This window comes from Sclerotinia sclerotiorum, genomic scaffold (genome assembly GCF_000146945.2).
Source record: "Sclerotinia sclerotiorum 1980 UF-70 scaffold_2 genomic scaffold, whole genome shotgun sequence".
Taxonomy (NCBI): Eukaryota; Fungi; Ascomycota; class Leotiomycetes; order Helotiales; family Sclerotiniaceae; genus Sclerotinia; species Sclerotinia sclerotiorum.
In genome coordinates this window covers 493655-519285 of record NW_001820834.1, presented here as the reverse complement: position 1 = coordinate 519285, position 25631 = coordinate 493655, and the positions used below count along the sequence as shown (strand labels likewise).

Genomic DNA, 25631 nt, shown 5'->3' with positions numbered 1-25631 from the left:
CAGATACCCTGGGCACGGATAGGGTGCCTATACCCGTGTCATATGATACAGAGTCATGATAATCCACATGGACACCCGATCTGTTGACCTCCTGGGATCTTGGCAGCATATGCATATATAGTACATATGCATATAAGGAGCAAACAAAACTCAACTTTTAATTCATTCTTTCCTTTTTGGTATACTGTTTGTTTGCTTTCAATATTTTGATTTCAAAGCACTTTAATTCCGAAGGCCGAATACCTAACCTATTCCTTCATTTTTTTTCAATATATACTCGCAGCTTAACTGCTCAGCTAGAAAATCAATCAATTCAATCTGATACTCTTTCTGGTCTTAAGAAACCCAACACGATCTCTTCACCAGAAGTCTGTCTGTATTCTAAACCAACACTTTACTCGGGTGCTCGAATTAACAATGAAACCACTATTTCCTTCTTCCCAGCTTGATCTGACACTAAAAAGGTCATAGTTGTAGGTGTGAAGAGGGTTGTCTTGTTATTGGAGCTACGATTCCTGATCATATAGATCCACTCATTATCGTACTTGTCATATTAGGCCTAACAACGCCCATTAGACGACGCCGACTATTCTAGCAAGTAAGTAACTAGACTCTACACAGAAGAAAATTCAAGATAAAGTTCGGAGAATCGTGATTCGTTATATGTAACTTATATTGAGACCATCCATTTAATTAATTAATGTTAAAGATCAAAAATTCCCAGGACTAGACTTAAATACCAAAATAACAAGATTATAATAAGCTTATACCTAATTAGAGTTAGCATTGAACTAAACGAAGATTAGTTATTAGCTCTTATCTAGGGCTAAATTCAATCGCCACGATGATCAAGCGAGGATAAGGTTAAATCAAAGTAACCGATCAAATTAGCCGAAAGACTCATTTTAGGGTTCCTCGTTATTGTTAATTAGTAAGATCTTACTTACTATACAGTTCAACTAATAACATATCCAATTGGCCTCATATGATAGTATTAATTAATTCCAAAATATCTATGAAATTCTACTTTTCACTTTCAATCCCTGATTTTAAAACCTCTGTAACAATGTAACTTAATAGTAAGGTTAAGATAAATGGGGTAGATGGGATAAAAATGACACTAAAAGCATCTCCGCAATTAATTGAAATTTCATGTTCGAATCTTTTGTATCTTTAGATACCTATACAACTTGATGAGAATTATTAGAAAGATTTCGATATTGATAGGTGGAAGGTTTGGTATGAATTAGTTGAGGGTATTGCCATAATTATTACTGGAAGGAAACAGTTGGGGTGACACAAGTCAAGAAATATAAATACTCAGGGACTCTCATATTATTCATATCAAATCATATCATATCATGCTACTATGCATATTGGGCGGACTCATGAATCAATACCCTACATCCTCTGCAACCCTACCCTACTATCCTAACCTATCACAAGTAACCAAACAAAGATAGAAGCCCAACGCCGGATATATCATCATCAGCGCATCCGCGATCCCGGATCCTCATCATACATGTCCATTTTTAAGATTGACCCGTAACTCTTCTAATACTTCTTCTAGGTCCCTCACCTAAAATCATAACCTTACCTTCTAGCTCCAAACCCCTAACTGCCTCGCCAAACTCTGCAGAGTCAACTTGCATGCTACTCTGCTCTCCCAATTTTCTAACCACTTCCGTCCATCTAGCATTTCCACCGGGTCCGGTCATCTCATCCACGACACCCAGCACCGCATTCTTCAGATCACCCTTTCTTCTTCTCTCACTAGCACTTGTGCCTTCAGTCAAAAGACTCATATCAATCAATCCGGTTCTCGCATCTGTAGCCGCTTGTTTTAAAGCACTCTTGATCAACCGGACTGCTTCTTGTACATCTTCCTTCGTAACAATTCCCGACAAACGCATTTTAGCATGTGCTTCGGAAAGACGAATCATGGATTCGAGTTGACGAGTTGTGGCTGTGATACGACGTTCAGCGGCGCGGATATCCTCGCCAAGTTTGCGCATCTCGACATAGGCGGTGACAAGTTCGGCAGATGCTTCTTGACTGATTCGTGGTTGACACTTAGCACGAGCGTAGGAGATATAGGAGGTCAGGAACTCAATAGGCTGTGGTTGTTAGCTACGTATTTGTGCATATAATGGAAAGAGCTGCACTTACCAAAATCTCCATTCCTCCTGAAGCACTTTGCGGTTTATCGTCTAGGTACATACTTAGAAGATGGCGGGCCAATCTACGATCATTAGTCTCATCAATACGATCCAAGATCAAGTAGACAAGATCAAATCTGGAAAGTAAAGTAGGTGGGAGATCAATGTTCTGCGGTACTGGTAAGTTCGGATTGTATTTACTCCCAATTGGATTTGCGGATGCAAGAATGCTCGTTCGGGCATTCAGAGTTGTGATGATTCCTGCCTTGGCAATAGAGACAGTTTGTTGTTCCATAACCTCGTGCAAGACTGATCGAGTAGCATCGGACATTTTGTCAAATTCATCAATACAGCAAACACCTCCATCTGACAAAACAAGGGCTCCGGATTCGAGGACAAGCTGGCGTGTTTCTGGGTCTCGAGTAACATATGCTGTCAAACCAACTGCCGATGATCCTTTACCACTGGTATACACACCACGAGGAGCAATCTTATGTACGTATTGTAGAATCTGAGATTTCGAAGTAGAAGGGTCCCCACATAGTAGAATGTTGATATCTCCTCTATATTTGGGACTTCCTCCTTTTTCGAAAGATTTGTTTGTTCCTCCAAACAATTGAAGCAAGATGCCCTTCTTAACATCATCCATTTCAAAGATACTAGGAGCAAGGGAGCGAGATAGAAGCTCATAGATATCGGGCCTTGCGGCGGTTTCTTTGATTTTTTCTTCCTCCTCTTCGGAAACCTTTCTAGTCTCTTCAATATTACCAGTTAATTGATCGGATATTTCTTGTTCAACGGTCGAAGCATCGATCCCCATTCTCTTCTTGTCAACCTTCTGGATATGTAAAACATCGATGTAGGTTTTATAAATACTTTTAAGAGTCCGTTGACGTGGATTTACGCGGACTGGGCTAGCCTTGAAGATACCAGTAATTTCAACTCTGTCACCAGCTTTGCAGAGATCCACCAATTCATCGTATGCGCACATCGACACAGAATGAGGTGTTTGACCAGCAGGAACGGAATCTGGGGTCTCTTGAAGTTTGATGACTTGCTTGTCCATGAATCCAGACCTGTTGTGTACAATCTGCATGGAATTTGGAGATTTACAAACAGGACGAGGGCATTCTGTGGGCTCGGCAATCTTACCACGGTCAATATCAACCTTGACTGTATGATTGCACACAGAACACTTGAAGAATGCATCTTTCATGTCTGGAATTATCGGTGTAGTTCGAATGACGAGTCCCTTGATAGCTATAATTTTATCGACGTCGGATGGATCAAGTTCTCTCATGTTAATAGTTTTGTCCAGACCAAAGGGTCTAACTCTATAAGATCTCTTTTGTACCTCAGCACATAAATCCACTTCATTAGAATCTTGTCCTCTTGGTGTTGCAGCATCGGCGTCGCCCCTCTCTGAACTTGGGACAGGAGGTTCCGAGCTTTGAACTCTACTTCGTCCGGATCCCTGTCCGGTGGAACTCTGTGATTGCCTTTGAATTGCCATTTGATTTTCTGCGATCTCGTACATCACATCTTTAATACCTTGATCCATAAGCGTAACAATATCCTGAGGGTAATCTTGCGCTTGCTGCCAAAGTTTCTTGGTAGGAGGGTATGCCTTGAGATTGCGGAAATCCAGATTAAGACTTGTAATTCCAAGAGTCAGCATATTTTGCATCATCTCTAAATATTCCTTCGAGTTTGACTCAGGATCGGCTTGGGTATCTTCCTCAGACATTCCCTCACCCCACATGCGGTATTTTTTGGTGTAGTTTCGAAGGAAGTCCTTAAATGTGGACAACGTATCGTTTATGGAAACATTTGTGCCCCAGATACAAAGTGTAGAATTGCCTCCCATAGCTTGCGCATCTGAAGTTGTTGGGTCGAGGTTCGAGAATGAAGGGGCTTCCGCATCTTCAGGTGGGACATCTCTTACAACACGCCCACTTTCATCCATGAATATACGTCTTCTGGCGCGGGGTGTGTTAAGGTTATCAGATGTGATATCCCCTCTTCGAGAATTGTTAATTGCAGATCCAGGTCCTTGAGAACGAGAAGAGCGAACGAAAAGGCCACTGCTGTCACTTGGAATGTTTGATTGGGGATCATTGGCATATGCTCTACCAGGACTAGAACTTGCTTCGTATCTGATCGGTGAGGAGTCTATCATTGTTAGTTAAGTGGATTGGTCTGTCAATATGGTACTCACCACCGATAAGAGCGCTACCACCTGCTCTTGGAGTACGATCGCCATCTTCTTGCGTCGACTGAGTATTTGTCATTTGTCTCAGCGGCGAACTGATATCTCGATTGAATCGTGCAGCGTCTGCCGGAGATGATCTATAGTTCATAGGCGACGACGATGGAATGATACCCCGCCGAGGGGTACCTGTAACGCCTTGCGACGAAGCTGCTTCATTTTGAAGTTGAGCAGCAGCGGGATCCGGTGGGCTACTTGGAAAGGCTTGTGAATTTCTTGCTGATGTGCGCCTAGGGGTCGCAGATTGAGAGTTGCGCTGTCGACGACCAGCAGGAGACGACATGCTGAGTTCTGATTGATGTCGCTGTGAAAGTCCGGTGTCAAAAGAATGTGATTGTTGTGGTGGAGCTTTCTGAGTTTGATATGTCAAGAAAGTGTAAACACAATTAAAAAAGAAAGCGGGTTCAGAAGCCACATAAAATCGCGTTCGCGTTTATACGAGTTTACACGCGTAAAGTGGTTTTTTCAGGGGAAATGGGGTGGCTGATGGAGTGGCTCGGACATTGGCCAATCATACGACATCTTCGGAACGACTTTCGCTCGTTAAGATTTCGTTTAGCTACATGGAGGTCAACATACTCCGTAAGGTAGGTGCCTATCTGACTCTAGTCATTGTCCTTATCTTTAATATTCCAATTGCTATCTCTCTGGAGGTTCGATACACGTCCCCTGCATAGTTCGAACCTTTCGCATCCTTATCTATCCTAAAAAAATTGAACAAGACCCTTACACGCTTTTCATTCCCCTAAGTGTTCGAGGTTGCTGTACGTTTTTTTCTCTACCCTAATTTACTTATGATCCGAGTATCCAGCTTTCGTATTAAGAAACAAAGCATGATATCCATCATCGTTGCGCAAAACCCCCAGATCCAAGAAGACGCTCGCTTTGAAAAAGACTCATCAGTCGCCTCAGAAGAATGTGCAACAATCTAGCTTCTTAGCAGAGTTAGAAAGGCGGCAATGTCTGACAAATAAAACTACTTTACCTATATCTTATCACTTCCATGTTCCTTACCCAGTGGTCTCACTTTTTCAATCTCATCTATTGGTAGTGCGTGATTGCCTTTCACCAATCTCTCTCTCTCTCTCTCTCTCTCTTATAAAATATTCCGGTAAGATTGACCACCTACTATCTACCATGCCTCACCCTGAACCCTTCTTCTCACTCAATCCCCATAGTCCCCTTCCCCGTCAACGAAACCTCTCTCCCGGGCCTCAACTCCTCAATAAACTCAATCATCTTCTCCCCAACCATAATCCCCATCTCCTTGTAACCCGCTTCCGTAAAATGTAATCCGTCGTCCCAAATTTCTGCTCGTTTATTCGATTCCATGTTGTGATAGGGCATTTTGCCACGGAGATCGAATGTACTGCTATGATTTGGGTGTTTAGTTAGCACAGCTGTATGTTCCATCTATCCATATCTAAATCACTTTATTTTGTTCTGGGAATGAGAGATGGAGTTGATTTATGGAAAAAGAAACATACACATTATTCTTCCTTCCTAAATTGTAAACTAACAGATCATTTAATTCCTCTCTTTTCTGATCTAAAACCTTAGCTCTCACATGACATCCTGGGATAGTCATGATTAAGACTTTTGACGCATTGCTGAGGGGGGTAAAGACTAGAGTTTCAAAGACGGCATATAGGGTTTGGACTGGACGGTTATAGGCTAAGTCGTTGGTACCACCAAGGATAATTGTGTGGGTTATGGGTGGTGTAGATGGGACTATTAGGTTAAAGATGATTAGTGGTTGTATGCGCAAGTGAGATATTTAGGAGACCATGAGTATAAAACGCTTGAACACTCTCTGAAGAATGCAGAACATAGGGCTGATATTGTCCCATGATATAAAATGTAAGAGTGTATGGTAATCATGGATGGCTAGGAGAGACTACCAAGCTTCACCGGATGTAATCACTCGATTATCCAGGTTTTATTGATACCCATCCATCCACCCAAGATTTCCCACATCCAGCTACCATGCTCGCCAATTGACGAACTTCAAAACTTACAGTGCCTCTCCATCCTTCTTTTAAATCCTCCAGGCAGGGTAAGTAAATCCCCACTGATCCCATCAGTTATGACCTCAATTTCCCTATCAGGCCACTTCTCCCCCAACACTTCTTTCATCCATTTGCTATAGGGATAAAACTGAGTACCATACTGTGAATAACCTTCTGTAAGGGAGTCGCCTAAACAAAGAATTCTGAGAGGTGAAAGCTTGTCAGTAGCTGTAGGTGCTTGAGATGGTTGTTTTGAGGCAGAATCGGACATGATAACGGGGATGAATTAGCTGTTGATTTGGGAAGAATAAATTTTGGGTTTAAACACGTGGAGGGAACTCTTTGAACATTCAATTCTATTGTAGTGACGCATGGAAGAAACGTGGGGTACACACGGTTACAGGGGCTGATTTGTCAGCTGTCAGTCAATCAATAGGGTTTGTGAAATGCGGAGAAGTATAACATTCAAAGAAAAAATATGTTCACTAAGCTACTTTAGACTTGGTAACATGCTGCTTTTTTCCAAATTATTAAGCCCAATCTAGCCTTGTTAAGGTGGTCTCAATCTTTCCTTTCTAGCAATAAAAGATATGTCTGGTACTTGGAGAACTGCTATAAGATTTGGTCAAATTTTGATCTGTCTGCCTTTGACATAAACTTCAAGAATATTCCGATCATCTCCACTCATCAGAAACTTCTCAAAAATAACCGGAAGGATATCTTTCTCATCAGTCAGTGTCATTGCTCCATCTATCTCTGTATCAATGATCAAAGCATCAAATTGTTTTCCATTGGAAAAGTCGCCAATGACATGGTCTAAACAACAAACTCGAGCACCACCAAGTGTCGCAAGGTAGAAACATTCAGCAAGAGATAGCCGTGGATCAGCACCTTTGGTAAGGAAATCTCTCGCATTGGATACTATGAAAGCCTGTCGCATAGCATCCAAAATTGAGGAAGAGAATCCACCACCACTGTCAGTTCCTAATCCAACTTTAATACCACGACGAAGGTATTCGCGAATGGGTGCTGCCATAAATCCACCACCAACTGTAGTATTCGAAACCGGGCAATGTGCTACTCCACAATCGAGTGCAGCAATTCGCTCTATTTCGTAATCTGTCATTATGGTGCAGTGTGCGAGAATGGAACGCTGAGATAATAGATTGAAACTTTCATAGAGATCTGCTTCGTTCGTAAATGATGGAAACAGGGATAATGTAGCAGATTTCTCGGATTCCGCCTCGCAAAAATGGGTTTGAATGGGTAAGGTCGGATTGTCTTTTGCAATCTGTCCGATGCCCGCAAGAAGTTCATCGGTACAGGAAATTGCGAACCGAGGAGTAAGAACAGGACTGACCAAATCAAAATTGGGGTCGACGTGTCGAACGTGAGAAATGAACTCCTTCGTGACTTCAAGAGAGGATTCTGCAGATGCATCTGTGTAATAGGCAGGGGAGTTGCGATTCATGTTGCATTTTCCAACGAAAGCTCGTTGTCCTTTTTCAAAACAGATATCAGCTAATATCTTTGTCGCTTCACCGTGCAAAGACCCATAGTATGACACGGTGGTGATGCCTTGCTTGATGAATCCGTCAACACAGGAATTGTAAATACGCCGAGCATGATCAGGATCTTCGAATTTTGCCTCATTTGGGAATGTTACTTGATCCAACCAATCCAGAATTTCTAACCCTCGTCCCAAACCTCGCTGAGCCCATTGAGGTGCGTGGTTGTGACTGTCAACGAATCCAGGAATGACAAATTGACCTTTTTTGAGATAGCGAACACTTGGGAGAAGAGCTCCAATTTCAAAACTGCCAAGAATGGTGGGAATATCCTCCTTTCTAACATTCTTGCAATAATGGAGTATCTTCCCAGACTTAATAACTAGGAGGCCTTGTTCGACATACTCAAGAGAATCCACACTAGCTGACTGAATGATGGAACCATAAATCAGCAATGGCGTGTTTGGAGCAGTAGTAGTTGCCATGATGTAACAAAGTAAGTACAATTAGGTCTGCAATGGTTTGAAATTGAGCTCGTAGAACCGAGCCTGGTAGAATTGAATCCAAGCAAGACGAAGATTTTGACTTCTAATTGACAGATTCCCACTACTCAAAGTCCCAGACGGCATATATGTAACGAATCTGGAAGTCTTCTGCGACGCTTCTAGATGATAATTAACAGCATGTACCTGCTGAGCACCAGGTATCTTGATAGACGAAATCTGATGACAGCGTAACGCAGACGATAGTCAAGGAGGTGCACGTGATGAATCCATGATTTTACAATGTTACATCCAGCCAATTCATTGTGCGGAGTACATACCATACCTAGTAAATATGAACTCTAAAGAAGATAAGATGAGATAAGAACTCTTCCACAGAATGTACAAATCGCCTAAACTAAATTAGGTATTAATCTAGATTTCACACGTTTTGAGCCACCGATTTATGATTGGTCAATGAAAGCTTTCAAGTTGCTTTCCATCATCGGAACATTACATTCATTCATAGCTTTATATTAATTATGCAACTTTCCTAGCACAACCTAAAATACTAATTTTTAAGACTCGACACCGATATTATCACCCTCTCACCTTCTTCCGTCGTTATAGTCAGCGACTTCCTCATTTGGTGATATCCTCGTTCTTCCTGCAAACGAGCAAAACTCACCGATTCGGTGTATATACTCAGGTACACTCTCTTCATGCGCCTCCTGTCTACAAGTACCCACTTCCAACTTGCGCGTCGCTGCAAACTTACCTAGTTATTTATGCTCAGACATTGAAAGTTCTTTGATTGTTATAAATGCTGATTATTAAGGATTTAAAAACAGGTACCCAACGTTGGTTATCGCAGACCAACAGCCCTACAGGCCAATACAATTTCCCACCCGGAACTATCATCATGAAGTTTGGCGAGCAGCTTCGGTCGAGTGTGATCAAAGAGTACCAATGGTACTACATTGCATACGATGAACTGAAAGAGAAGCTCAAGACTACATTTGTTTCCACTCCAAACAAAAACAAGTCGAGCTCGAAGAGGGTAGAATGGACGGAAGCCAATGAGAGAGAGTTTATTGATCTTATGGAGGCAGAGCTAGACAAGGTGCATACCAAACAGAAGCTGAAGGCTATCGAAATTAGTCGAAGGATTGCAAACGCGGATAGAGAAGTTAGTGAAGTTGTCGGGAGGTTAGATTCGAGAGGACCTGAACGTAGCAACGGATCCGCAGATTCTGATGTTCCTACGGAGGAAGAGTTTATGCTATTGGAGGAAGATTTGAGCGACATTATCGCAGATGTACATGATTTGGCCAAATTTGTGCAGTTGAATTATACTGGGTTCCAAAAAATCATCAAGAAGCATGACGTAAGTTTGTTAGTTACATGTATACCGCTCCAGCTAACCTTTGCTAGAAAACTACCAAGTGGATGCTAAAACCTGTATTTGCGACAAGATTAAAGGCGAAGCCTTTCTTCAAAGATAACTATGATGCGGACATTGTTAAGCTGTCCAAATTATATGACTTGGTTAGAACAAGGGGAAATCCGGTACAGGGTGATAGTTCGGCAGGTGGAAGTCAAGCCAGTTTCATCCGACAAACAACCAAATACTGGGTGCATCCGGATAACATCACAGAGTTAAAACTCATCATATTGAAGGTAAAGTTATTCTGACTACACCTGTAATCTGAGCTAACTTTTTTTAGCACTTACCCGTCCTTGTCTTCAATGCCAGTAAAGAATTCGAAGCAAAAGATTCTGCGATCACTTCGATTTATTACGACAACCCTGATACCTGGGAGCTATACGAGGGTCGACTCAAGAAAAGCGAAGGCGCAGAGGCAATTCGTCTGAGATGGTACGGTGACATCGACAATGAGCACATTTTTGTGGAAAGGAAAACCCATCGTGAGGATTGGACGGGAGAGAAATCAGTTAAAGCAAGATTTGGGATCAAAGAAAAGAACGTCAATGCGTATATGAAGGGAGAAATCCTACCTGCTGCTATATTTGAGAAAGCTCGCAAGGAGGGCAAGAAACCCCTGAAAGCCATTGAGGAGGACGAGAGGCTTGCTAGGGAAGTTCAATACTCGGTTCTCAAAAAAGGTTATGTACCTGTCTGTCGATCCTTCTACAACCGTACAGCTTTCCAATTACCTGCCGACGCAAGAGTTCGTATCTCCTTAGATACTGAATTGACCATGGTTAGAGAAGATAACCTTGACGGAAGAAGACGTGCTGGCGATAACTGGCGAAGAATGGATATCGGTATTGACTATCCATTCAGTCAATTACCCGCAGAAGACGTCGAAAGATTCCCCTATGCAGTCCTTGAAGTCAAGCTACAAACTCAAGCTGGTCAAGAACCACCTGAATGGGTGCGAGAACTCATTTCTAGTCATCTTGTTGAAGCTGTTCCTAAATTCTCAAAATTCATTCATGGTACGGCCACTCTCTTCCCAACTCGCATAAATCTTATACCCTTCTGGATGCCACAGATGGATGTAGATATCCGCAAGCCAGTTACTCAGCATTTTGGTATCAAACGACCAGGGCATTCAAACCCAAGTTCTACAAGTGATGACGACGACGATGATGATTCTGATGACGAAGACTTTAATTTCAATCAGTCTGGGTCCGGGACTATTGCCGCTGCTTCCGAGAATCTACGACGACGCAACCATGAAGCACGAGGCAACAATCTTGATGTTGAGGAGGAAATTGCCAGCATGCCATTGTTGGAAGAAGACTACATCTACGATACTGATGATGAGGATTCCATTGATAATCGTCCATTTGAGAGGCACAGAAAACTTGGCGGTCTTGCCTTTATAACAGAAGGCATCAAGAATTATGCCAAATCTGCAGCGCATCAATTATCTCGAGGAGTTCATTCCTTAAGCCCTGCTCCTAGAGATCCCATGGATAGTAACAATGCTACATTTACAGCTCTAAGGAATGGTGGTGGTAAAGTTGTGGCTAAGAAGTTCAAAGCCCCACCTGGAAAGAAGATTCATGTACCGGTTCGTGTTGAACCAAAGGTATATTTCGCCGCTGAGAGGACATTTTTGACCTGGGTATGTGTCTTTTTCGGTGCCATAGCTTTCATTTGTCCACCCAACCCGCTAACACAGTTGTTCTTTTTAGCTCGAATTCTCAATCTATATCGGTACAATTGCCGCCACACTCGTCAATTTCGGAGCGAAACCTACAGCGATATCCTTCATCGCTGCTGGTTTTTTCTCCTTAGTAGCTATTATGAGTTTGTCCTATAGTGTGGGTATGTACTTGTATAGGAGTAATAGTATTAGGCAGAGGAAGAACATCAAGTATTATGATGCTTGGGGGCCGAGTATCCTGTGTGCGTCGCTATTTGCGGCGGTGGTGGTTAATGCCGCGTTTCAATTAAATGCCAAGGATTGATAGGGTGAAATGCTGGAACTTACGGGAATGAGTTGGAGAGAAAGCAAAGGAGACTGAAGGAATACGACGAGGTACTAAAATGTACAAAACAAACTGGTGTACCTGTTAATATGGAGATGGATGGACATGGAAATTAATACATGAGAATTGATGGGGTAATTGCTAAAGGGATAGGTGAATGGACATGGAAGTGGAAATGGACTTGGAATTGTTCAACAGAAATGAGAAAGTCAAAGTCTTTTATGATGAGAAATTCTTGGAATTTGTATTTATGCGGATACCTAATTAGTTGAATATATATATATATATACTTGAATCTATTGTTATTTATGATTTACTTATTATCTAGCTATTCGCATATGTAGAACCATAGGAATTAGAAACGGGAGGGGTGAGATGAGGTAATGTAATGTAATGTAAAACCTCGTCCCATCATCTACCCGTTTCCTCATTTCTCGCTAAGGTTTAAATACTTCAATTCGGATACTTTGGCGCTTTTAATTATTATCTATCTGTACCTACCTAGGTAATTCTAAATTATGATATTCGATAAAAGTGTAAGATTTATATGAGGAAGAGTAGAACAATAAACGATCAAGACTTTTTTTTCTTCTCATTTTACATAGCTATGTTGCTAGGTACCTATCTATCTATATATCTGTACACATGATTCATTTCAATGATTTCATACTCTTGCCTTGCTTAGTTTTTTGTTCTTCCCATATTCGTTTTTATCTATCTACCTCCTGGAGCGTAGCTTTTAAGGTTTCTTCGCTTTAATGCTAACGTCCAATGTGCCAATGGCCCATACCGTTACGAATAAACTTAATGTGGAGACGAAGATAATGATGGGTTTGCGGAAACCCGCGAGGAAGGGGTAGGTGTATGTAACGATGAGTTCGCGATCGCGGAGGTCGTCGATGAGGTTGCGGGAGTGGAGAATGAGGGTGGTGCGGCCAATGGTGTCCATGAAGGTTTTGTGGAGGGTGATTGTGGAGGAAGCGATGGGTACGAGAGTGGAGAATTGGACGTTCCTATGACGACATGAATTAGCTAGGTTTTAAGAGGAGGGGGGGTTGGGAAACATACTCAGCTCCTTCGGGAAGAATGACGCGGAGTTCGACAGATTCGTATTCAACTCCCTCGGCTTGTTTTGGACCTTCCAAAAATGGAACATTGAGAACATATTGCTCTCCTCCGCTCAATTGTCTCAAGAATTTCTTGGCATCAGCATCCCAACCTACACGGAAAGGATAGTTCCAGCCTCCAAAGATTGGGTAACGGGGCTTGATTTCGAGGTTTGCTTCCCGTTTATTGCTGCGGAAACGAGAGGTAGAGACGTTACCAATGACATCCGTAAAATATGGTGTCAAACTTCCGACCTTCAATGGGAACTTGAGCTCCCTGATAGCAGAAGTGGGTGTTCCGGCATAGTACGAGGCTTGATTCCAGAGAGTGCGAGAGAAAGGTTGAGAAAGATTGGCAGCACGGTTGGTCAAAGTATAGCGTTCCTCAAAAGCAACATTTCCTCCCCAGTGGCTAACTTCGATATCACGCTCTAACTTGGAAACGTGGATGAGGGGTTTGGTGAACTCATATCGAACTCGGACCGGTTCTACCGCGCCAGCTGGTACCTCTCCATAGGAACCGTAAGTGTACTTAGAACCTTGCTTTTGTGGTGACTCAGGTGCGCCGTCGGTCCCTGGAATAATGGTGTGCTCTGGAATATTGGTAGTTGGAAATTTGACCTCAGTCTTTTGCTTCAAAGTGACGTATGACGACTGGGCATATGCGGAGAATTCGTAAACGACATACTGGAGGTCCTTTTGTGCGATTGAATTTGGAAGAGGGTTCAAAGCCGATAGGTAGGAATATGAAATACCAATTGTTTGTTGTGCTTTTGGTGCGAGAGGTTGTGGCAGTTTGATCAGATAAAATTGAGTATCACTTTGAAGAATTAGCCTAATAGTTTGAGTAATGACGCGGACTTAAATTACCTCTCTGTGTCAAACTCTACTGCTCGTACTTCAAATAGCCCTAAATCGGCATCCTTTCTGTCCTTGACTTCTAAAGCTCCAATCGTCTCCATCTGCCTCGATGTGAATGGTAGGTAGTATTCATCTTGAGGCTCGTTCGCAATGTTCTCGATTACCACATTAATTGATTCTTTTGGATAACTCTTTTCGAGATTGACACTGTGGACTAAATTTACATTCTTGAAAACCTGGGGTGGTTTAAAATTCGAGGGCAGGATTTGCTTCGAGGTAGGTGGTTTTGTCAGGTTACTCTTGTCTGCGCCGAAAGCTGTAGATACAAGAGAAAGGACGGCGGTCGCAAGCGCGAAAGACTTCATTTTGAAGAAATATGAGAAGCCAGCCTGATTGAGAAAATTAATTCACACCATACAAAGAAAAAGATGAAATGTGAAGAATTTCTGAGAGATGATTGTCGTTAAATATTTCCTGTTCTCTCCCAGATAGCTAAGGTTATGTTAGCTGTCCCCCAGCAATATTGAATGAAGCTTACGTTGCTCCAAAGTGTCCTGAAGAATTAGCCGCCATTCACTAATTTCACACCTCTTTCTTCCATTACTTAGCTCACTTCGCGCTTAATATATATTTTATCTTATCGGAACCGACCTTATCATGAAATACGATCAAATCATCAATCCCTTCAGTTCTGCTTATTAATCGGCCCATTACTGGGTCGTGTTGAGCTGAACTACCCCACTATGATGAAGTTGCGGCCGGGAGTCGAGTGAAGTCAGGATTGGGTGAATGACAGCAGCCTTTTCCTCTTGGGAGTGTGTACTAGTTTCATTCAACACAATCTCACACTTCCTCTCAAACACACTTCAACATCATCAACAGCGACTTCTTTTTTTTTTGCTCTTCTCTGCCTTATATCTTCATTTCGATTTTCAAGACTTCGAATCTCTTCTCTCTTCTTTATACCCTTTCTTTACAAATCTATCTTTGAAAATCTTTCAACATGGTGGGGTTAGGTCCAAGAAAGCCTCCTTCCCGTAAGGGTATGTATAACTTCAACTTTCCTATCTCACTCCAATTTCTGGTTGCTTCGGTCGAGAGGCAGTTGATATCAGCTCATACTTCACATTCACTATTCTCTATGAATGAAAGGGCTGTGCAACTTGCTACAGCCTATCCCTATCATCTCTCCAATGTCTAAACATATGAGGATTGTCAGCTTGAAATCAACAAGCTTGGCATTTCAATCTCAAAGTATCACCATCAAAAACTCAAGTAACTTTTCAATCTACGAAGTCTCTAGATTAATGATTACAACATGTCGACAACTTCAACTCCAACTTCAGGTCCTGCTAAAAATACCAAATCATCAACTAAAGAAGGTTCACACCTCCTCATTCATGTCTTCCTCTTCAAGCTACCGCTTATTTGCTTTGTCTACCCGACAAGTGTTCTGTCTAGGCCGTACTCAAGTATTTACATATGCTCTGTAGGGGAGCTCATGAATGTCGTCTTCCTACTACACTCTATCCAATAAGGCATTAAGACCCAGTTCTTGGGCAAGATTCCTAGAGATATCTAAATTCTCTATCAATACTAGCTGTGTTATTGCACATGACCAAGTACAGTCTTGGCTCCTTGAAATGGACCACCGATGACAGCATAACTTAATATCAAAAGCCTATCTCCATTCTATAATTCATTTCCACTTTACAGTGAGGCTATAAGGTTTTGATTAGATTTGCTAATTCACGACATTCACACAGGTTCCATGGCGGAGGTTCCAAAGAATTTCTTGGAGCAAATCAAGAAACTTGAGCAACAGTTCACCGTTGACACCAAAAAGCTCAAGGAGATCACCGAACATTTCGTCTCTGAGCTTACTAAAGGTAAAGACTCCATCCAATCACTGTAATGTAAACGTTTTGCTGATTTCAAACCAGGTCTCACGGTGGAGGGTGGAAGTATTGTATGTTCTTCCGCTCTGTTATAGATCCCATGACTAATTTTCAAGTAGCCAATGAACCCAACATGGTGTATGTCTTTCCCAGACGGTTATGAAACAGGCACTTTCCTCGCCTTGGACATGGGAGGTACCAACTTGCGTGTCTGTGAGATCATTTTGACCGATGAGAAGTCTGAGTTCGATATTATGCAATCAAAGTATCGCATGCCTGAAGAGCTCAAAACTGGTGATGCCGATGAGCTTTGGGAGTATATTGCGGATTGTCTTCAGCAGTTTATCGAGTCCCATCACCAGGGCGAGAAGCTTGACAAATTGAGTCTTGGTTTCACCTTTTCTTACCCAGCTACCCAGAACTACATTGATGAGGGTATTTTGCAAAGATGGACCAAGGGTTTCGATATTGAAGGTGTTGAGGGCGAGAACGTTGTTCCAATGTTCGAAGCAGCTCTTGCTAAGAGAGTAAGTGTTAAATCAACATTCCAAAAACATAGCGCTTGCTAAACTCGTCAGGGTGTGCCAATTAAGCTCACTGCTTTGATCAATGATACCACCGGTACTTTGATCGCTTCCGCATACACTGATACATCCATGAAGATTGGATGTATCTTTGGAACTGGTTGCAATGCTGCTTACATGGAAAATTGTGGCTCCATTCCAAAATTGGCCCACATGAACCTACCTCCTGACACTCCAATGGCTATCAACTGCGAGTGGGGTGCTTTTGACAATGAACACAAAGTTCTCCCCCGTACTCCATACGATATCATTATTGATAAAGATTCTCCACGTCCCGGTCAGCAAGCATTTGAGAAGATGATTGCTGGTCTTTACCTTGGAGAACTTTTCAGATTGGTTCTAGTTGATCTTCACGACAACAAAGACATTCACATCTTTGAGGGTCAGGACATCGAGAAGCTCCGAAAAGCTTATACCTTGGACTCTTCTTTCTTATCCTTGGTTGAGGAGTAAGTTCCTATAGAGGGCTCTAGTTTTATGGTTGAGAGATTAACACTGTCTAGGGATCCATTCGAGAACTTGTCCGAGACAGCTGACCTGTTCCAAAACAAGCTCGGCATAGTCACCACTGTTCCAGAACTTGAGCTTATCCGCCGTCTCGCTGAGTTAATCGGTACCCGTGCCGCCCGTCTTTCCGCCTGTGGTGTTGCCGCCATTGCCAAGAAGAAGGGTTATGAGACCTGCCACGTTGGAGCTGATGGATCAGTCTTCAACAAATACCCTCACTTCAAGGCTCGTGGTGCGGCAGCACTTCGTGAAATTCTTGATTGGCCTGCCAAGAAGAGTCCTAAGGAGCATGATCCTATTGAAATCTTGGCCGCCGAAGATGGATCTGGTGTCGGTGCAGCTTTGATTGCTGCTTTGACCCTCAAGCGTGTTAAGGAAGGTAACATGGCTGGTATCTTGCACCCAGAGAACTTCAGATGAGTTAGTACCTGAAACTCAGGCAGAAGGATATACAAGTTTCGAGGAGCAGATATTGAGTGATGCGAACATGAATACTATGGACAGTTAGTTAAGATCAATGTTTAGAGAAAGTATTTCTATGGCATAAGAACGGGTATGTAGACGAAGACCCACATGGCATTTTTTTGCTTCAATTCGCTTGCGCATTCCATTCATATTTTAGCAGACCAAAGCTTTTGGCAATCACACATCGGACAAATAAATATAAATTTGTTACAAACATTCACTTGCTTAGATTGATGTTCTATATGCTGTATGGGTATCATTATTTATTTCACGGCCACACCTTTCTCCGCGACTTAGTCTTCCTCTATTTTTAGTCCCTTCATCCCATAAATCCACAAATGGGTAAACGATATTTATCCAAAACCCAGTACCTTCTTCTCACGCCCTTCCATTCTCCCTCTCCTTCGCCCCCTAGCTCTTCTACTTCTACCTCTGTCCAATCAACATCCAAACCCGCATCACAGAGATCAAGCTCCGCAACTTTCGTATATACGTCATAGCAGACTTTTCTATCCGCTCCTAACCCATTGAAAAAACTGAATTTTCCATTCTCGGATAAAAGTCCAATGACGTATTCAGAGAAGAATTTCTTGAGCTCCATGTAGGATTCTCCGAATGTGTCAAAATATATGACATCAAACTGGAGATTCTCTTCGAGAAGCGTGGGTAGGATTTCCTGCCAGCGACCAGCGTGGATTTTATAACTTCCTTCTTCTGGTGCGGAGACTTCCCATTCTTTTCCGAATTTGTGGCCGGGCGTTTGAAGGTGTGCGAGGACGTCCGGGTGGGCTTCGATTATGTGGTGGCTAGCTGGTGATGTGGATGCGAACATGGTGTCGATTATACCCATTCCAAATCCGATGTTGAGGATTCGTAAAGGGGGAGATGATGCGGGGATGAGGAGATCAACAGTGCGTTGCATGATGGTGGTTTCCCATGCCATCATTACACCGTTCGCGTCTGCATCGAGGAGTTTGTCGTCGGTGAATTCGAGTTTACTTTGTAGGTAATCTGCGGAATTGACATCTTTCTTTGGGGTTTCTTCCACCTCGGCTTGTTCTACGTTTTCTTCTGTGGTCTCTTCTGCGGAAGTCTTTTCTCCATCGACAATAATCTGCACACCGTCACCAGTTTCCATTTCCATTTCCTCTACCTCATCTTCCTCCTCATCATCCCCATCACTCAATTCTTCATAACCACCCATCAAATTCATTAAAAGTTCTGCCCTCACACCAGCATCCACAACCAATTCATATAATTCCTTCCTACCTAATCTATAAGCCAGACAACCCGGTGTCTCATTGTTCGTATCCAGATCATTCCAAATAGCTCCTGATAAAAATAACTCTTTAATAGTCGCTTTCGCGGCTTCTATATCTTCTGGTGAAGGAGAATCTTCGCAGGATGCAATGGCGGCATGGAGAGGTGTAAATCCTGTTTCGGGATCTTGGACAGAGGCTGCGCCGGGTACTCGAAGGAGGGGTTTTAGGGCGGAGAGATCGTGGTTAGAGGCGGCGAGGAGGATGGTTTGAGTGGTGGTGTCGGTTTCGGTTATGAATGCTGGGTCGTCCATTTTGAGATTGGGTATATTTTAACTATATTCGACGGATGAATTGGAAATGAGGTATGCCTATCTATGTATATAATTTTAGAATGCTGGGGAAATTTTTTGGAGGGGTTGATGGATTTGGTAGGGGATGGGCGGTGTGGAGAGGCAGTATTTCTTCTGTAGTATTTCTGTAACATTGTGTCTTGGCTCATCCCCTTCACACGATGCATCTATCGGAAAATGACAATCTAGATGGGAAAGACAAAACTTGAGTTAGCTGCCCAGTTCGTTGGATCTATCAACTCTCTCAAGATGAATTTACACAAGCCCATTGAGAAAGCGGAAGGGCACTGCCGGCGACCCGCCCTTAGCTCTGAGAACGGGCAAGGATCTACAGATGAAGATCACAGACGTAGTCTTTGGGTCCCGCACGAAGCTTTTGCGCATACACAATTATGACTAGTTTCAATGGCAATTGGAATGTACCGTAAGTATGACTCTTATTTTTCTATTATAAATATATGGTAGGTCAAATCTCTCTTGTGTTACCATGTATTACAAATAAATTGTCCTACTTGAGTTGTATATAAGTTTGATACCAGTGTGGCCGACCTCGCTCTGCTCTTGCACAAACGACAAGAACATGTCGACGAAAATGGATACAGCGCACGACAGGAAGTTGGATGTTGAGAGTCAATTGGATTCAAGGATGCCCGAGGAATCGCTTCCAGTGATTGACCCTGAAATGGAGAGACGAGTTGTGCGGAAAATAGATAAGCATTTAATGCCTCTGATCATTGGGCTATGTATGTATCTCTTGGAACTCCGTTGGGTCAATGGTATTGTACTAACAAGTGCCAAAAGATCTCTTAGCATATCTTGACCGCTCGAACATTGGCAATGCTAAAATCGCGGGAATGGAGGATGATTTACATCTTGATTCCGACAGCTACGAATGGCTTCTCACCATCTTTTACATTTCATACATTGTATTCGAGCCATTGGTATTGATGTGGAAAGTCTTACCACCACATATGTGGGGCGCTATAACAGTGATGGGATGGGCATTATCTGCGACATTGCAAACAGTTGCATTCAATTGGTCAGGAATGATGGCTGCTAGATTTTTTCTGGGAGCTTTTGAGGCTTCTTTTGCGCCTGGCATCACATTTTTATTGTCTTTCTTTTATCTAAGAAATGAGCTTGGACTTCGATGCGGATTTTATCTAGGGGCAGCTCCTTTAGCAACATGCTTTGCTGGTGCTCTAGCCTACGGTATTACTTCTGGTCATTTTCATAGCATTGCAGCTTGGCGTGTGCTGTTCCTAGTTGAAGGCTTGCCGGCCATTCTTGCTGGTGTTCTTACTTGGTTTCTTATGCCAGATAGTCCTGAGAAAGCCAAGTTTTTGACAAAAGAAGAACTACTTGTTGCACAAGCTCGCAAAGTTCGACAAGTAGGTACGGCCGAGTCTGGAAGGCCACACGGGATACAATGGCTCGAAGTAAGGGCCGCGCTCCTTGATATCAAGAATTGGACAACGGCATTGATGTACTTTTCTTGTAATGTATCATTTGCTTCTCTGCCGGTTTTCTTACCAACCATTCTTGCTGCGATGGGCTACTCAAAGGTCAATGCCCAAGGATTGTCCGCTCCGCCTTATTTTCTCGCTTTTCTAGTGGTAATTCTTACAACGTGGCTCGCGGACAAGTATTCTCAGCGTGGATACACTATCCTTGTACTATCTCTCATTGGAGCCGCAGGCTACATCATGCTTGCCGTATCTTCCAGCACGGGAGTGCGGTATGCTGGAGTATTTTTGGCAGCTTCGGGTATTTTCCCGGCTATTGGGAATATCCTCCCATGGGTAATGAATAATCAGGGCAGTGAAAGTAAAAGAGGAACTGGTATTGCGATTTTAAATGTCGTTGGACAATGCGGACCTCTCCTGGGGACAAGATTGTATCCTAGTAGCGAAGGACCTTACTTTAAGAAAGGAATGGTATGTTTGCACGATCATTTTATCTCCCTGATTGAAAGTGTACTGATCGTGGCTTCATATTAGTGGATTTGCGCTGCATTTATGCTCTTTAATGGAGCATTGGCGATGGCCCTACGTTTTCGAATGGCATTTGAAAATCGAAAATTAGATGAAAAGTATGGAGTTCTCGGCGGTAATGGGGGAGATGGTAATCTTGCTAAAAATTTAAAATATGGGGGAAGGGAAAATGATGGCCCGGATTTCAGGTATATTTTATGATCGATGAAGTTTGTATGATGATGATGATATTGTTTATTTTGTTGATTGTAAGATTATATAATGATTGATATCTCAATAATATACCCGGAAAATATCGAAGATAATTAGGTCGCATATCTTCACACAGCTGGAAATTGCTCATTTTGTGACAAATTACTTTTATTATACAATGAAACCTATAGGTTAATTCCGGTTTTACTTTATAATTATAATCATTTACAATACAAATCTACAAGAATATAACATAACTCCCCCCAAGTTATCTTACTTCTACTAGGTAACTGGGTATATAATTACTAGAAACCCTCCACCACGTATCTATCCATCCAAAAGTTCTAGATAATATCTCCTAATCTCCTAATCTGTTACGAGGTTTGCCGTCTAGATCACGTGGAAGTGCTCTAGGCTCTCGAGGTGGTTTATAACTAGGCGTCAAGCAGGGACTTAAGTAATGACAATAATGATATGCAATTCGTAACTAATAGTAGGATATACTAAATGATTGATCTTGAGCACGAAGCTCTACACAAAGGAAACCATCCTGATTATATAGACCTTCGTCCTCCATTGGATCTCTTGGATCCTGAGAGTTTGTGGATTGATTGATTGATTGATTGTGTTTATCGTCATAGGCCGTAGGCCCACGCGCCTTGGCGCGTGATAACCTTAGCCATCTATTCCAGTTTTGGACAAATGACGCTCAGAGGGGTATGCCTCTAAGTAGTGTACTAGCTAGCTAGGGAGGGTATTTATATACAATTTAAAGGGGCTAGGGCAGGGTTTACATGATTGCCTTCGCGACAGATTTGGGGCCGGTTGGCTTAGTGGTTAATATTGTGGTCCTCCTCGTCCACTAGATCACTGGCTCTTGATCACTCTCCCTTCCCCTCATACGTTTTTGTTGAATTATCTTGTGTATTTACTGTTTTTTTTTTTTTTTTTTCTTTTTAAAGAAAGGGGAGGAACGAAGAGAAAAAAGAGAAGAGAAGAATAGAGATGTAAAGAGAAGGAAGGAGAAGAGGAGGAGAGAGAATAAGCTCTTTGAGTACCTGTTTGAAAAAAGGAGATACAGGAAGTAGAGGGAAAACGAAGGAGAGGCTTTGTTTTTTTTTTTTTTTTTAAGCTGCAGATACAAGCTGTGGGCAGATATCTGTGTAGAATTTGGTGGATTCAAGCCATTTGGCTAGTGCGAGACCACCTGTGGGGATGCCTAGAAGCCAGGGGATGGCTTTAGATAGTGGGTTTTTCGTAAGTGTTTTGTAAGCTTTGCCTTTCTTGTAGAAGAAGAAGTGTAACGGGGTTTTCCTTTTACCGCATGAGCAGAGAGTATGAGCTGTAGTGTAGTTGAAGCGTTCGTGATATGCTGCAAAGTCTCCATACTGTAATCTGGCTGCAAGAATGTAATGAAGTGTAGCTCTTTTTAAGGAGAGAGTAATTGTATTGGAAGTGTGCTTATATTGCAGATCTTTGTAATACTGAGGGCTGACTGTGTTCCACAATTGGTTATCCGCTTTATTGGTCTTTGATCTGATTAGTCTTTTGAGGGAGGCTAACGTGCAGGCCGGGTTGGGGGGTGGGGGGAGTTTTGCCCCTTCCTTGGCTGCTTTGTCGGCCATTTCGTTGCCTGGAATGTTGAGATGCCCTGGGACCCAGTGTATGCGTATTTTACCAGGGGGGATATGTGGGAGCCTCGGTCTAGCGGCCCAGGCCTGTGTGAGCTTCAGGAAATCTTCGAAGACCGCCTGAGACGAGCCATTGAAGTGGGAGCCTAATCTTAGGGCTACTTCGTAGTTATCCAAGAAGATCCATAGGTCTGTAGCAAGTTTGATTGATGGAAGTGCTAGGGCCTTTGCTGCCCCCGTTACTGCAGCCATAGCTTCCACGTCGAATACCTCTGTATTTATGCCAAGTGAGAAGGAGTAATGGGCCACTTGAATATCAAATTGTGTAATTACAAAGTTACCTCCGATAGCGCCGTCCTTGCTTTCGCTTTTTGAACCATCCGAGAAGATCTGTATATCACTCCTTGGGATCTTAGGATGGAAGGCCTTGAAGTCGTCAGCTGCTTGGGCCTTTGTTCTGCTTATCGGGCCAGCTATACGTATCTCGGCTTCTGCTCTCGATTCCTTGTGTTCCCATAAAGGGAAAACTAATGGATTTATATATTCAGCTTTTGGTAATGCTGTGATGAAACTTGAAAGTCTTGTATCTACAGTTCGGTTCTGGTCTTTGGCTTTGATCATGCTTTTCGCTCTAATTCTGAGGGGGTGGTAAGGGTCTAGTCTAAAGGTTCGCATAGCATATGTTTGTGAGGCTAAGTTTAGCTCGATTTCGGAGGGCCTGAGTTTGGCTTCCTCGTATAGCACCGTTGTGTTCGTGGTTTTGTATACTGGGAGAATTGCTTTTGCACAAGTGAGGATCACTTTGTTAAGTAGATTTATATGGCTGTCCACTACATTTGAAATTGACTCGTTCGAGGCATTCTTCTTTAATCTGGTTCGGCCTGGCCACCATGTTTCCGAAGCAAAGTAGCATTTCTTTAGTACACAGGCTACAGCCACTCTTCTGGTGGAGTAGGAGGGTATCCCTCGGCATGTGTTATTGAAGGATCTTAGTGCATTAGCTCCTTTGAGGGCTTTTGCTGTAAGAATCTGTATATGTGGCTTGAAGTTTAGTCTTCTGTCGAAATAGACTCCAAGCCATCTGAGCGGACCAGGTTTCACCTCGATGTTCAGGGAGCCAGTGTGTACTGAGGGAGCTTCAGTTAGTATGCGATGTCCCTTGTAGAAATGTATTAGCTCAGATTTTTTGGGGTCAAAGGTGATGCCTTCGGTTTTTCCCCATTCGAGAGCTTCTTGCATATTTGCTTGAAGAATATCACAGTTCTTTTGGAGACTATCGGATGTTGCTAGTAACGCAATATCGTTAGCGTACCCGAATCTTTTCCGTGGATTGCCCATCCAGAAAAGAGACACAATATAGAGTATAAACAGGATCGGGGAGATTGGAGAGCCTTGGGGAAGGCTGCATTCTAACTTTGTTTTTGGGCCGATCTCGCCATCCAGTCGGATCTTGATATAACGATTGGTGGCAAAGGACTGTACCCATTTAACCAATTTGTTTGACCATCCTTGTTCCCGAAGGTGGTTCACTAGTCGTCCTGGTAATACTGCGTCAAAAGCTCCCTTCACATCCATTGTGAGAAGTGTAGTTTTTAACCCTTGTTTCAAAGATGCTTCGATATCATGTGTAACACAAGATGTGAGGTCTACTGAGGATCGCAGTGGTAGAGCTCCGAACTGTTGATTTGATATTTTCTTCGCAATGAGTCTTTCAAGGCCTTTGCCTAGAACTGAAAGTAGAGCAATCGGGCGGTATGATCTTGGGTTGGTATAGTCGGGCTTATTGGGCTTAGGGATGATTGCGATTGTAGCTATCCGGAAACATTCTGGGTGATGTCCTAGGTTTAAACACCCTTTGAAGAGGGAGAGGGTTATATCCCTGATTAGTGGCCATACGATTTGTAGGATTCTCGTCGGGATTTCATCTGCACCAGGTGCTGTGTTCCCGGTCTTTAGAATAGCTAGTTCTATATCTTGTAGATCGATATCAGGGAAGATGATAGAACGACATGGGATCGCTGGGATATCGAAAGGAATATCGTCGACTTCGGCCGAGTTTGTTAGTAGATTGCTGGCGAATGCTTCTTTTTTCTCTTCGATGCTGTTTGCAATAGTCAAATTTGAAGGGTCTGCTAGAGGCGGGGTTCGGTATATGCTTGTAGTCTAGTGTCATTTGGCTATTCGAAATATATCGTTTATGTTCTTTATTTTGTCGATTTTCGAGATATAGAAGGTATGTTTTGCTTTCCAGACTGTTCTCCGGAGAGAGCGCTTGGATACAGGAGTTTTAGCAGTCCTGTGTTTGTGTACAGCCTTTGTACAATCCTCGTTCCATCAAGGTTGTTGAAGGGGGCTGTTTGTAGATCTTTTTGCAGAGTCTGTGTAGGCCTTTATGAGAGCTTGTGTGAGAGATGATGCTAATCGATCTAGCTCATTGGTGTAAAGTGCTTCGGTGCTGGTATCGATATTGGTTAGGTTTATTCCTAGTAGGTCTATAAAGAGTTTTTCGTCCAATGTGTCCAATCTAAGTTTTTGGATGGCCTTCGAACTTTGGCAGTTCCAGTGAAGTAAGGTTTTTAACGTGGGTCCTGATAGAAAAGTAAGGTCTAAGGTGTTTCCTTTTGTATGAGTAGGAATTCCGATTGGAGAGATGAGGTGTAGATTTCGAGAGTTGGACCATTCTACGAAGGGCTCAGCTAGCGTTGAGGGGGTGGGATGTAGAGGATTCCAGTTAGGGTGATGAAGATTGAAATCGTCTAGTAGGATAACGTTTGATGGGAAGTTCTGCAATTCAAAGAGAGAAGTGATAGCTTGGTTACCGAAGTAACATTGGGGTGGGGCATTGTATATGTTTATACTCGACGTCCGAGTTGTTTGTGGAGAGTAATG

At 42.8% G+C, this 25631-nt stretch overlaps 10 protein-coding genes across 10 annotated transcripts; 3 read left to right on the top strand and 7 right to left on the bottom strand.

Moving 5' to 3' along the window:
- Positions 1 to 394: 394 nt before the first annotated feature.
- Positions 395 to 4711, bottom strand: SS1G_01278 (hypothetical protein; the record flags this gene model as incomplete). Its single annotated transcript, XM_001597034.1, has 6 exons — positions 395 to 456; positions 948 to 980; positions 1598 to 2117; positions 2170 to 2210; positions 2247 to 4331; positions 4378 to 4711. The coding sequence occupies 6 exons, from the start codon at positions 4709 to 4711 to the stop codon at positions 395 to 397; spliced, it is 3075 nt and encodes a 1024-aa protein (XP_001597084.1).
- An 878-nt stretch (positions 4712 to 5589) lies between these two features.
- SS1G_01277 (predicted protein) lies at positions 5590 to 6708 on the bottom strand (the record flags this gene model as incomplete). Its single annotated transcript, XM_001597033.1, has 3 exons — positions 5590 to 5800; positions 5949 to 6159; positions 6447 to 6708. The coding sequence occupies 3 exons, from the start codon at positions 6706 to 6708 to the stop codon at positions 5590 to 5592; spliced, it is 684 nt and encodes a 227-aa protein (XP_001597083.1).
- Positions 6709 to 7062: 354 nt separating this feature from the next.
- Positions 7063 to 8430, bottom strand: SS1G_01276 (hypothetical protein; the record flags this gene model as incomplete). Its single annotated transcript, XM_001597032.1, has 1 exon — positions 7063 to 8430. The coding sequence occupies one exon, from the start codon at positions 8428 to 8430 to the stop codon at positions 7063 to 7065; it is 1368 nt and encodes a 455-aa protein (XP_001597082.1).
- Positions 8431 to 9349: 919 nt separating this feature from the next.
- SS1G_01275 (hypothetical protein) lies at positions 9350 to 11871 on the top strand (the record flags this gene model as incomplete). Its single annotated transcript, XM_001597031.1, has 4 exons — positions 9350 to 9814; positions 9862 to 10107; positions 10155 to 11525; positions 11596 to 11871. 4 exons carry the CDS (start codon positions 9350 to 9352, stop codon positions 11869 to 11871), a joined length of 2358 nt encoding a protein of 785 aa, XP_001597081.1.
- Positions 11872 to 12631: 760 nt separating this feature from the next.
- SS1G_01274 (hypothetical protein) lies at positions 12632 to 14224 on the bottom strand (the record flags this gene model as incomplete). The annotated part of the gene is made up of 3 exons (XM_001597030.1): positions 12632 to 12905; positions 12961 to 13818; positions 13869 to 14224. 3 exons carry the CDS (start codon positions 14222 to 14224, stop codon positions 12632 to 12634), a joined length of 1488 nt encoding a protein of 495 aa, XP_001597080.1.
- Positions 14225 to 14862: 638 nt separating this feature from the next.
- SS1G_01273 (hypothetical protein) lies at positions 14863 to 17268 on the top strand (the record flags this gene model as incomplete). The annotated part of the gene is made up of 6 exons (XM_001597029.1): positions 14863 to 14902; positions 15626 to 15748; positions 15803 to 15828; positions 15877 to 16284; positions 16336 to 16790; positions 16845 to 17268. 6 exons carry the CDS (start codon positions 14863 to 14865, stop codon positions 17266 to 17268), a joined length of 1476 nt encoding a protein of 491 aa, XP_001597079.1.
- Positions 17269 to 17632: 364 nt separating this feature from the next.
- SS1G_01272 (hypothetical protein) lies at positions 17633 to 18886 on the bottom strand (the record flags this gene model as incomplete). The annotated part of the gene is made up of 1 exon (XM_001597028.1): positions 17633 to 18886. The coding sequence occupies one exon, from the start codon at positions 18884 to 18886 to the stop codon at positions 17633 to 17635; it is 1254 nt and encodes a 417-aa protein (XP_001597078.1).
- A 619-nt stretch (positions 18887 to 19505) lies between these two features.
- SS1G_01271 (hypothetical protein) lies at positions 19506 to 21726 on the top strand (the record flags this gene model as incomplete). Its single annotated transcript, XM_001597027.1, has 5 exons — positions 19506 to 19668; positions 19736 to 20862; positions 20926 to 21107; positions 21506 to 21537; positions 21674 to 21726. 5 exons carry the CDS (start codon positions 19506 to 19508, stop codon positions 21724 to 21726), a joined length of 1557 nt encoding a protein of 518 aa, XP_001597077.1.
- Positions 21727 to 22238: 512 nt separating this feature from the next.
- SS1G_01270 (hypothetical protein) lies at positions 22239 to 23363 on the bottom strand (the record flags this gene model as incomplete). The annotated part of the gene is made up of 1 exon (XM_001597026.1): positions 22239 to 23363. One exon carries the CDS (start codon positions 23361 to 23363, stop codon positions 22239 to 22241), a length of 1125 nt encoding a protein of 374 aa, XP_001597076.1.
- Positions 23364 to 23739: 376 nt separating this feature from the next.
- On the bottom strand, positions 23740 to 24317 carry SS1G_01269 (hypothetical protein; the record flags this gene model as incomplete). Its single annotated transcript, XM_001597025.1, has 2 exons — positions 23740 to 23869; positions 24055 to 24317. The coding sequence occupies 2 exons, from the start codon at positions 24315 to 24317 to the stop codon at positions 23740 to 23742; spliced, it is 393 nt and encodes a 130-aa protein (XP_001597075.1).
- Positions 24318 to 25631: the final 1314 nt, after the last annotated feature.